General features: G+C 47.4%; 1 protein-coding gene across 1 annotated transcript in view; it reads right to left on the reverse strand.

The window, feature by feature from the left end:
- The window catches only part of stx1b (syntaxin 1B), a 28,078-nt gene extending 15,644 nt beyond the window's left edge, over positions 1 to 12,434 (reverse strand). The window contains exons 1-2 of the mRNA XM_068337639.1: positions 12,288 to 12,434; positions 12 to 86 (exon numbers count right to left, since the gene is read on the reverse strand). Coding sequence (XP_068193740.1) covers positions 12 to 86; positions 12,288 to 12,317 — 105 coding nt within the window. The 5' untranslated portion in view covers positions 12,318 to 12,434. The remainder of the gene's footprint in view (positions 1 to 11; positions 87 to 12,287) is intronic.

Below are 12,434 nucleotides of genomic sequence, written 5' to 3' on the forward strand. Positions count from 1 at the left end.
ACCCGACTCACCTGCTCAAAGAACTCGTCCATGAAGTGGTCCCGGTCCACCTGCACCACCTCCTCGTCATCGTCGCTGTCCTTAGCCTGCAGGCAGAAGACCATTCACACGTCAAGGACGGAACCAGAACCAGAACCAGGATCAGGACCAGAACCAGTATCAGGACCAGAACCAGGACCAGCACCAGGACCAGGACCAGTATCAGGACCAGAACGAGGACCAGGATCAGAACCAGGACCCGGATCAGGACCAGGACCAGTATCAGGACCAGAACGAGGACCAGGATCAGAACCAGGACCAGGATCAGGATCAGGACCAGAACCAGGTACAGTATCAAGACCAGAACCAGGATCAGGACCATAACCATAACCAGGACCAGAACCAGGACCAGGACCAGGACCAGGATCAGTATCAGAATCAGGATCAGAATCAGTATCAGTATCAGGACCAGGACCAAGACCAGGATCAGGATCAGGACCAGGACCAGGACCAGGACCAAGACCAGGACCAGGACCAGAACCAGGACCAGGATCAGGATCAGGATCAGGATCAGGACCAGAACCAAGACTAGGAACAGAACCAGGATCAGGACCAGAAACAGGATCTGTATCAGTATCAGTATTAAGACCAGGACCAGGATCAGAACCAGGATCAGGACCAGGATCAGAACCAGAACCTGAACCATGATCAGAGCCAGGATTAGAACAAAGTTTAGGACCAGAACTAAGACCAGGAACAGAACCAGGATCAGCACCAGAAAAACGAGCAGAACCAGGACCAGAACCACAATCAGACCAAAACCAGGACCAGAACCAGGATCAGGAATAAAACCAGAAATAGAACCAGAAGTAGGATCAAGACCAGGACCAGGAGCAGAACCAAGATCACATATCTAGAACTTAATGTTTGGTGTCCAACCAGAAGTTTACAATCAATCAATCAATCAATCAATCAATCAATCAATCAATCAATCAATCAATCAATCAATCATAATCACTCCAGTGTTTTAACACGGATATAAAGAGAATTAAAAAAAAGAAGAAAGACGAGGAAGAGATGCTACACAACAACAACAACAACAACAACAACAACAACAACAACAACAACAACAACAACTAACTATAACGATGATGAAGATGATGATCAATGTTTATTGATAAACCATCCCTCCTGTCTTCCTGTCTATATGTTTGTGCCCCCCCACCCCTCCTTTCACCTCAACCCCCCCAACAACCCTCACCCCTCCTCCCCCCTTGTTGGATTTCCTCCAGATTTTTCCCAGCAGCCCTTGCTTCGCTGCAGGCGTCCATCGCCGTGGAGACAGCGTGTCTCCTGACAGCTGATTGTCTAACAGAGACGTCTCATTGTTACAAAGCTTATCTGCTCAAACCAGAGTGTTGTCATTGTGTTTGTTACCCATGATGCTCGGCGGCACACAGACCTGTTAAGATGATAAACCCAACAGAACCCTCCAGACCCCGATCGCTGACCTCTGACCTCCACACCCTGATCGCTGACCTCTGAACTTTGATTGTTAACAACGGCTGATCGTTTGTAGTTTCAGGCGAACCACTAAAAACCAAAACTGGAAAATAAGTCACGTTTGAAGACGAGGAAGACGAGGCCGCTGTGTGTGTGTGTGTGTGTGTGTGTGTGTGTGTGTGTGTGTGTGTGTGTGTGTGTGTGTGTGACAGAGGCTGAAGTGACCGACAGGTCCCTGAAGGCATCACGACGCCGCCTGTGGGGGCGGGGCTCAGAGGGCTCCTCTGTCTGGATGTGACTGCGGACGGCGGCTTGACCTTCAGAGGACGAGCTCATCTCACTCCACATAGGCCCAAACCCTCCTGCATTACCCACAATGCATTTCTGCATCATGTGACCACACCTTCAACAGCAACAAAACACCTATGTATCAGAGCCTTCACCATCACAGCAGCCAATCAGAGCCCTCTACTACCACAGCATCCAATCAGAACCTGCTATTATTAAAGCAGCCAATCATAGCCCTCTATCATCACAGCAGCTAATCAGAGCAATTCAATCCAAACAGTTTGAGACTCAAATGGTTAAAATAATAGTTTTATTATTATTTATTTATTAATTATTATTATTAATAATTATAAAAATTCACTGTGAACTTTTACTATTCGTGTATTTTTGTTATTAAATATTTACATATTGATGCAGGTCATTCATTCTGTCGTTTATTAGGTGCTGTCTCTTTAAAAGAGGCGTGTCCTGTGAGGCCATGTGACCACAGTGACCAGTAGGGAAGCGGTTTCTCTGTACTCAGGTTGAACCCGGTCTGTCGGTGAGTCTTTGTGCTTCAGTGTTTGTTTGTTTGTTTTATATTCCTTCCTGTTGACGTCTGTGTTGTTGTGTTTACATGTTTGTTGTTGTTAGTTGTTGACGATGTTGTGACGCTTTGCTTCAGTAAAATCAAACACTTTAGCTGCTGATAAACAAACTTAAAGTTGATGAAACAGGAAGTGAACATGAGATGTGACATCACCGCCCGTTGTTTGTTTTCCTCAGTTTTACAAACTTTTGTTTGGGTTTGAATTGCGTGCTGTACTTCCTGTTTTGTTGCTGGGCATCATGGGAGCTGTAGTTTCTGTTGTTGAGAGACTGATGACACCCCTCACATAGGCTTGATGATGAATTATTTTATATTTTGCGTATGAAATTTAAATTTAGTGTATGTCATGTCTCATCCACCACATGCAGACGATTTGTGACGCTATTTCATGAAATGTGTGATAAGTTCTATATTATTTTGATTAATATTGTGATGTCTGTGCAGGAGTGAAAATTGTGTTCCTCAAGTTTTCCAGGTTTATTGCCTGCTTCTTCCTCTATTTCTACTGTTACTTCCACTATTTCTACTACTACTTCCTCTATTTCTACCATTACTTCCACTATTTCAACTGTTACTTTAACTGTTTCTACATCTTTTTTCTCTATTTCTACAGTTACTTCCACTATTTCTACAGCTACTTCCTCTATTTCTACTGCTACTTCCTCTATTTCTAAAGCTACTTCCTCTATTTTTACTGCTGCTTCCACCATTTCTACAGTTACTTCCTCTATTTCTACTGCTACTTCCTCTATTTCTAAAGCTACTTCCTCTATTTCTACTATTACTTCCACTATTTCTACTGCTACTTCCTCTATTTTTACTGCTACTTTCTCCATTTCTACACCTACTTCCTCTACTTCTACAGCTACTTACTCTATTTCTACCATTACTTCCACTATTTCAACTGTTACTTTGACTATTTCTACAGTTACTTCCTCTATTTCTACTGCTATTTCCTCTATTTCTAAAGCTACTTTCTCTATTTCTACTATTACTTCCTCTGTTTCTACTGCTACTTCCTCTATTTCTACAGCTACTTCCACTATTTCTACTGCTACTTCCTCTATTTTCACTGCTGCTTCCTCTATTCCTACAGCTACTTCCGCTATTCCTACAGCTACTTCCTCTATTTCTACTGCTACTTCCTCTATTTCTACTGTTACTTCCACTATTTCTACTGTTATTTCCACTATTTCCACTGCTGTTCCCTCTATTTATACTGTTGTTTCACTATTCTGCTGCTTCATCCCCTGTTTCTACTGCTATTTTCTCTATTTCCTCTTCCTCTGTTTCTACTACTTCCACTCTTTTTGCTTCTGATTCTATCAAACGTGTTACATTGAGAAAAAGAAAATAAAGTAGAATACTTTTGGTTACCCTTTCTGTTGGGTAAAAAAACAATAATAACAATAGTTATAATAATAATTATAATAATTATAATAATATTACATTTAACGGGGAACAGAGGCAGAGATCCAGATTGGATAAATCTTTACCTGCAGGAGGTCAAAGGTCAGGCCTGCTAGCGGTAATGGACGCCGTCTCATGAATAATTAACGAGCCTGAAGTCAGAACTGAACCTGATCCACTTCCTCCTCCCGTCCAACTCTGCTTTACAGCATCTGAATATTTCAAAGCTTTGCGACACTTGCTCTGCTTTCTGATTGGCTGTGCCTCCGATGATGTCACACACTTGTGACGACCTTCACATGATGGCGACACTGACAGTTAACACATCGCGATGCATTGACCCATGAATGTTTGATCGCTTTGCGCTGCATCGCCCCACGCCGGACGAGATTAAAGGTTCTAGTCCCGCGGGGGTTGCCGTGGCGACGCCTGGACGCCCCCCAACGACCCTTCCTGTTCATCCTTTGGCAAAATCGACATCCGACAGAACATCCTGAGACGCCGACGCCCCATAAAATCCATCATCAGCCTTCAACACGCCTCCGTCACGTGATCACGTGTTTCAACCAATCGGGTACGAGCGTGACTTCAGTTCAATGCAGCTGGTTTAAAGTGTTGTCCTGCAGACACGGTGTAAATAAAGTTGTCCGTACTGAATGTGTGAACGTGAGAACACAGATGTGCACACGCGTGTTCATGCTTAACGTGAGCGAGTGAACACGGATGGCCTGCAGCGCTGCAGGGGGGGAGGGGGATGGGTGAGGCGAAAGGGGGGAGGGGCTTACTGAGGGGGGAGGGGGGGTCGATGCTGAAGACACGAGGAAGTAAAATTTAAAAATAAACGAGGAAATGAATTCAAACCGAATGAATCAGATGTTTAAACAGCTTTAAAGCCATTTGTTTGTTTGTTTGTTTGTTTGTTTGTTTGTTTACTCTGACTTGCTGTTTATTGTTTTTCTGTTGGGTTTGTTTATTTTCTTTATTTTCTCTCTTCATCCTCGCGTCGATCGTTGCTCCGTTTTATTGCTTCTCTTCTTCCTTTTAGTGACCTTGATAATTCGACCGTCTATGACCCCACCAGGCCCCGCCCCCCGCGCGCTCTGATTGGCTAAGACTCTCAGGCATCTCCTCTCTTTCATTTCTCGTCTTCCTTCAATTCTTCCAAATAAATGACTCCCTTCTTTTTGGTTGACGTCCCTCCATCTGTACCCCCGCCCCCACCCCCGCTGCCATGCAGACTTAAATCAGGTCGTTGACCTCAGGTGCCACAGTGTGTGTGTGTGTGTGTGTGTGTGTGTGTGTGTGTGCAGTAAACCATGCCAGCAATGAGCTGTGTTTACCCACAATCCATTGGGAACTCTGGCTCTACCCAGAGTCCATCTGTGCTCTGTGTGTGACCACTGTGTGTGTGTGTGTGTGTGTGTGTGTTTTCTTTCTCATCTTTTTTTTTTATTTAAACAGTAAATTTGTTTTTTATTGAAAAAAATAGTTTTAAGAATTATTTTGACAAAATCCTAAAAAAATAAATAAAATAATTTTACTTTTAAAAAAATTTCCCAAAAGTGTCAGACAAATTTTCAGACCCTGGGTCACACTGGATCCTCTCCTAGCTGATTACGGATCCGAGGCGGGGTACACCCTGGATGAGACGCCAGCACACACACTCACACCTAAACACCGTCTACAAGGAAACATTGGAGCTGCATGAAGCCACACAGACACTCCACACACACGGGATTCAAACCCACAACCTTCTGGCTGTGAGGCAACAACACTACCCACTGCACCACCCTGGAGAAATATTTATTACACATAAAGTGTTTTTAATACTAATAGAATTCCTTTTAATACAAGGTGTGTATAATAAGTTTAGAAAAACTTATTAATTAATCAAATTAATTTTAAAAAAATTAAAAATTGTCAAACTTTACAAAAAAACTGCAGAATAATCATAAAGTTTTAATTCTAGACCGACAGAAGGTAGAGGTGTGTGTGTGTGTGTGTGTGTGTGTGTGTGTGTGTGTGTGTGTGTTCTGTCTTGGATTCAACTTGAATAAAAACCTTCCGTAATAATAAAATGTAGAGGATAGAAGAGTCAGAATGAAAGACGAGTGACACGAAACCGCACACACACACACACACACACACACACACACACACACACACACACACACACACACACACACACACACACACACACACACACACACACACACACTCACTGATGAGTCGCTAGAGGGACAAACAAATAAAGAGATGGAAGAAAAGAAAGAGAAGCTTTTATTTGGGGGGGTGGAGGGGGGGTCAGGAGGAGGAAGGCTCAAAGCCGACCCACTTCCACTACAAACCCGACCCCCCCCCCCCCCGCTTGACCCTGAACATGTGACCCCCGGAGAACATGGAGAACGTCCTGCGTTGAGTTAATACTGGACACAAATGTCCCTCAACACCAGAACCTGAAGGCAAACCCGGTTCCACTTCCTGTTCCCCTGTGGGGGGGTCGTGTTCCACCCGGTTCCACTTCCTGTTCCCCTGAGGGGGGGTCGTGTTCCACCAGTGATCGTGACCCACATCTCGTTCTTCCCTTTCTTGACGCGGAACGGCTTCTATATTTAAATCAGTCAACAGTAGAATCAATGGAGACCTGTGGGAATTCAGGCAGGGCCCCGCCCTCGTTTTTAACCAATCCCTGAGCAGCAGGTGGGGGCGGGGCTTGTGGTGCGATGGAAACGTCTTTACTGATGACAATCATCGAGGTCCTAAAGACTACATTACCCATGATTCCCACCAGCTGTTGTTACCAAGACTCACAGTAGGAAGTCTGCCCCGCCCCCTGTGACAGGGGGGGGGGCTGTCTGATGGAGGCGGAGCTTCAGCCTTTTAACACCTCAATTTAATCTAATAACCTGGAATCACTTTGGCTCAGGACTATTTTTACAGCCCCTCCCCCTACAGTTTGCCCCCCCCACAGACCCGGGTGGGGGGGGGGTCAAAGCCCCTCCTCCATCAGACAATTTGCCCCCCCCCAGCACCTCCTCCACTGGATCTGCAGGACCAACAAACGGAGCAGAAAGAGAACGGACCCAGAACCCGAGAAATGTTCAGTCAGTCTCCAGGTGGTTTAAGGACTACATTACCCAAGATCCTCGGAGGCTGAGGGTCAAGCCCATGAAGTCTAGAACCGGAACCAGCGGTTCCACCTGAATCACTTCCTGTCTAGGTGACGGCCAGAAACCAGGAAACCAAACGTTCTCCTTCCTGACGGCGTGACTCGAGTTTTCCTGTCAAACCTGTGACATCATCACAACATCATCATGACATCATCGCCCCGCCTCCCATTGGCAGGCGCGTCCAATCAGAGACAGGGACGAACCTGATCGGTGATCAACAAACCCAAAAACCCATAAAACCAACCCAAACAGGTTCCCACGCCGCGAGTCATCAGCACACCGTGAGTCATCAGCATGCCGCGCTCTGATTGGTCGACGTAAGAAAGTCACGTTTAGCGGGCGACGGGCGAGGATGAGGATGAGGATATTTGCTCTGTTACAAGGCTGCTCAGTGAGCTGTGGATGGGGGAGGGGCACATCTATAATACATCACACACACACACACACACACACACACACACACACACGAGAGTAGGAACAATTTCAGGGCCGTTAAATGGAGATGCTGCCATAAATCACATGACCAGTCTCTCACTGACCAATCTACTGACACACACACACACACACACACACACACACACACACACACACACACACACACACACACACACAGAGGATTGTCCTCAGTCAGCAGATTACTGTGGGTTCAATATTACGTAGGAGTGTGTGTCTGTACGTCTATCTTTACGGGGAACGGTCGCCCACACACACACACACACACACACACACACACACACACACACACACACACACACACACACACACACACACACACACACACACACACAGGAATGTATTCTTGTATTTGACGTGAATTTTTGGAATATTTAAGTTATTTATAGAATTTAGCTGGCGACTCATCTAGGGTGTACCCTGCCTCTGGCCCCGTATTCAGCTGTGATTGGCTCCAGTATATCATGTGACCTGTATTTCGGATGAGAGGCTGAAGACGAGACGATCGTAATGAGAAATATTAAGACTTTGAACCAACGAATGAAATTTGGACTTTCTTTACTTCAGGAAACAGGAAGTGATGTCACGAGTCACGACACATTTATTTAACACTTTGTTTCACCAACACAGCGAGCATTTAGCATCTAGGCTAATACTATCCCACAGCAGACATCAGTTCAATCTTATACTTGTACCCTCTCTAGCGGACATGCCCTCCATGCATGTCGGGTTTAACTAAACCGGATTAAAGTCAGGCTAACGTGAACTCAGGAGCTAGAGGCGTGTTCTGATTAGATAGTCGGACCAGAACCGAATCGGAGCGCCTGAAGCGCGCTGAACGGCGTTCAGCTTCCATGGCGGCCGCAGAAACACGTCGCAATGGAAACAGGAAACAGGAAATGCCTCTTGATGAAACAGGAAACAGGAAACGGGAATAAAAAGCAGGTCGACACTAGCCCGCAGTCACGGACGCTTCGCCCTTGACTCGGCTGGAGGATGGCCTCTGGCACACACACACACACACACACACACACACACACACACCAGTTAGCTATCGTTAGCATCAAGCTCGTAGCTGTTGGAGCGAACACCAATTAGCTGTTTAGAGTATAAACATCTTCACGTAAGGAGCGGCTAACGCTAGCTAGCATCCGGGTTCCTCACGGCTCTGCCCTGTCATGCTAACCATGCTAACTAGCTAAGCTGCATGACGCTAGTTCTCACCACTTCCATCTGACAGACGACAACGGTCAGAGACGGAACCTGAACGCACCGCGAGCGCCGGGTGGCTTTAATGTGAAAAGCGTTGCATTCAAGGTGCCCTTGAGTCAGTCGAGACGGTAGCAGGTGTGTGTGTGTGTGTGTGTGTGTGTGTGTGTGTGTGTGTGTGTGTGTGTGTGTGTGTGTGTGTGTGTGTGTGTGTGTGTGTGTGACAAACAAACCTCCAGAGGACAAACCAAAGCGATGGTTAAAACACTGAACTTCATTTCCTGATTAAAGAAAAAAACCTAATTAAAGCAGATTTAATAAAAAAGTTTGAAAATTTGATTTCAAACTCATATTTTTAATGTTTTAAACTAAAACTGAGTTCCTCACGGAAATGAGCGGCGAGAGGGGGCGGGGCTCAGACGACAGGAAGTATATCAGCTGGGAATCGCCATGGGTAATGGATCAATAACAACCACTAGAGGGCAGCACCATGCCTGCACTATCCAAAGAAGAAGACGAACCATCAGTGCCGCCGTTGAACACGGGTCACGTATGAACAGATTCTGACATGCAAAAAAACCCGCCCACGGGTTTAGCTCCTAATTAGCATGTTGCTAAGGAAGTTCAGCGGCTAACGCTGGTAAAAACGTTAAGCTAACATCATGAAGGTGGTGAAAAGGCAGTCGTCACAAGGAGCTGATAGCATGTTTTTTGATTGATAAATTGATACATGTTGATTGATTGATTGATTGATGATGCCATGATGATGTCATGAAGGCATGACGTGTCAGACTAGAAGAATCTGATACAACGATGGATGGATGGATGGATGATGGAAGGATGGATGATAGACAGATGGATGAATGATAGATGATGGATGAATGATGGATGAATGATGGATGAATGATGGATGGATGATGGATGGATGGATGGATGGCTAATGGATGGATGGATGACAGACAGATGGATGGATAGATGATGGATGATGGGTGGATGAATGATGGATGGATGATGGATGATGGGTGGATGGATGATGGACAGATGGATGGATGGATGGATGATGGATGGATAATGGATGCATGGATGATGGATGGATGATGGACAGATGGATGAATGATGGATGGATGGATGATGGATGGATGGATAATGGCTGGATGGATGATGGATATATGATGGACAGATGAATGGATGATGAATGGATGGATGATGGATGGATGATGGATGGATGGATAATGGATGGATGGATGGATGATGGACAGATGGATGAATGATGGATGGATGGATGATGGATGGATGATGGATGGATGGATGGATGGATGATGGATGGATGAATGATGAATGGATGGATGATGGACAGACGGATGGATGATGAATGGATGGATGATGAATGGATGGATGATGGATGGATGACGGACAGATGGATGGATGATGACAGGAGGAACAGGAAGTGAGGACGGAGGAGTGGATGACGATGGAGCGATCCAGAGAAGAAAGAAGAGAAATAATGGAGAAAAGATGGAGGAGAGGAAGAACAGATGATAGAAGAATAGATGGATGGACTAGAGGTTAGAGGATCGATTATGGATCAATTATATATCAATTATAGATTGATTATAGATGGATTATAGGAAGCGTGTGAAGAATCTGTTCAACATTGGAGGCGAAACTTCCCACCAGACTCAAACTCCTCACGCTGCATTCACTTGTCAGAGCTCAGTGTCAGACAAACGTACTTCAGTTTAAAACCAAAGTTAGTCAGAGGAGGAGGAGGAGGAGGAGGAGGAGCCGGGGGTGGACGAGGATGAGGGGGAGGAGGAGGCGTCACCGTGACGATGACGTCAGATCAGCAGGGTGACGTGATCCAACATGGCCGACAGGAAACCATTCATGAACTTCTATGAAGTAACGAGGGATGAAGGGATGAAGGGATGAAGGGATGAAGGGATGAAGGGATGAAGGGATGAAGGGATGAGAGGGAAAGAGAAGAGTCACGGATGGAGGGGTGAGGGACGTCAGAGGTGGAGGTAGAGACGGAGGAGGAGAAGGGATGTGAAAGAAGAATAGAAGAATGTGATGATGGAGATGATAAGAGAAAGATGGATGGATGAAAGGATAAAAGGATGGATGGATGAAAGGATGGATGGATGAAAGGATGGATGGATGGATGGATGGATGGAGAGAAAGAAAAGAGAAAGAAAATGGTGGGAAATATAAAAAAGTTGAAGGAGAAGACAAGAAGAATGACAGAAATGAAGTGATGATCGAAGGATGGAGGAATGGAGGGATGATGGAGGGATGATGGAGGGATGATGGAGGGATGATGGAGGGATGATGGAGGGATGATGGAGGGATGATGGAGGAGAAGATGGAGGGATGATGGAGGGATGATGGAGGAGATGATGGAGGGATGATGGAGGGATGGAGGTGCAGAGAGGGAAGAAGGGAGGAGGAGGAGGAGGAGAGGAAGAAGCAGATGAAATAAAAACGGAGACGATGGATGAGAGGAATGGCTGTATGGATGGATGGATGGATGGATGGATGGAGGGATGGATGGAGGGATGGATGGAGGGATGGATGGAGGGATGGATGGAGGGATGGATGGAGGGACAGCAGTGCGGTAAAACTCGACACGTTCATCCACTGATCAACTGATCAGGTATTGATCCGATGGATGGATGGATGATAGATGAGTGTTCTGTGACTCGAACCCTGTTGAACCCCGGGGGGGGGAATGGGGGTGGCGGAGCTGCTGCAGAGTTTGAGCAGCTGATGTGACCCCCCCCCCCACATTACCCACCCCCCCTCCTAAAAAAATCCCCCACAACCCGCGCAAAAACCGCCTCCATCAGCTGTTCGCCGCTCCTCTCACCGCACGCGTCAAACCGCCCAGCCTCACACGATGCGGAGCCGCGGTCATAAAATGGGTGAGGCTTCGGCACAATGGGGGGGGGTCCCCCACCCCACGCGAACCCCCCCCCACACACACATCCACCCCCCACCCTTTTCATCATCGCCACAACTGGAGAAGCGCAGAAAACGAGCAGATAAAGCTTCATCCGTCCTGCCGCGTATCGATCCGCTCTCCGCCTGATTTGCCGCTGCCGCGCCGCCGCCGCCGCCGCCGCCGCACGCGGTTCTATCAGGGAGGAGGCGCGCTGCGGCCTGAGCAAAAAAAAAAAATTCACTGCATTTTGGTTCCTCCTCCTCCTCCTCCTCCTCCTTCATCAGGTCATCCAAGCACGCATGCATGGGCAACAAATTAGCATGGATGGGAGCAGCTTCATTTTTTTTCCCATCATGCATGCGGCGCCGCACGAGGATGGAAAAGCCTGAGCAGGGCCTCTGCGTATAAACGCGCCGCGCCGCGCATCGCCTGGTAGAATTCAGAGAGGCGGCAAAGAGGCGGCGAGATGGCGGCCAGTCCGTCCCCGCACGCCGGTGCTTACCCCCCCGCCCCCCCCCCAACAGACCGAACACCCTCTAGGCTCGTGCGCGTCGAATCGGCGCACATCTGCGGGTTTTTATTCTGCCGCGCCGCGCCGCTGCGCTCGCGGCGGAGAGGCGGCGGCGCGGCGGCGGCGGCGAGGAGGCCGCGCGGCAGCTGCCGCTGCAGAAGAGAGGAGCGGAAAGAGGAGCGGAAAGAGGAGCGGAAAGAGGAGCGGAAAGAGGAGAAAAACGGGGCTTACGCTTCGCAGTTCCGCCGTACGGTCCTTCATGATGTCGCCGCGCCGAGCTGGCTGCTAGAGAATCGGCCCTGGTCCGGGGGGGGAGGGGGGCAGCACCGCGTCCTTCGTCGTTTTGCGCTCCGAGATTCCCAACGCGATTTTTTTCTC

The sequence above is a fragment of the Antennarius striatus genome, chromosome 16, assembly GCF_040054535.1.
Source record: "Antennarius striatus isolate MH-2024 chromosome 16, ASM4005453v1, whole genome shotgun sequence".
Taxonomy (NCBI): domain Eukaryota; kingdom Metazoa; phylum Chordata; class Actinopteri; order Lophiiformes; family Antennariidae; genus Antennarius; species Antennarius striatus.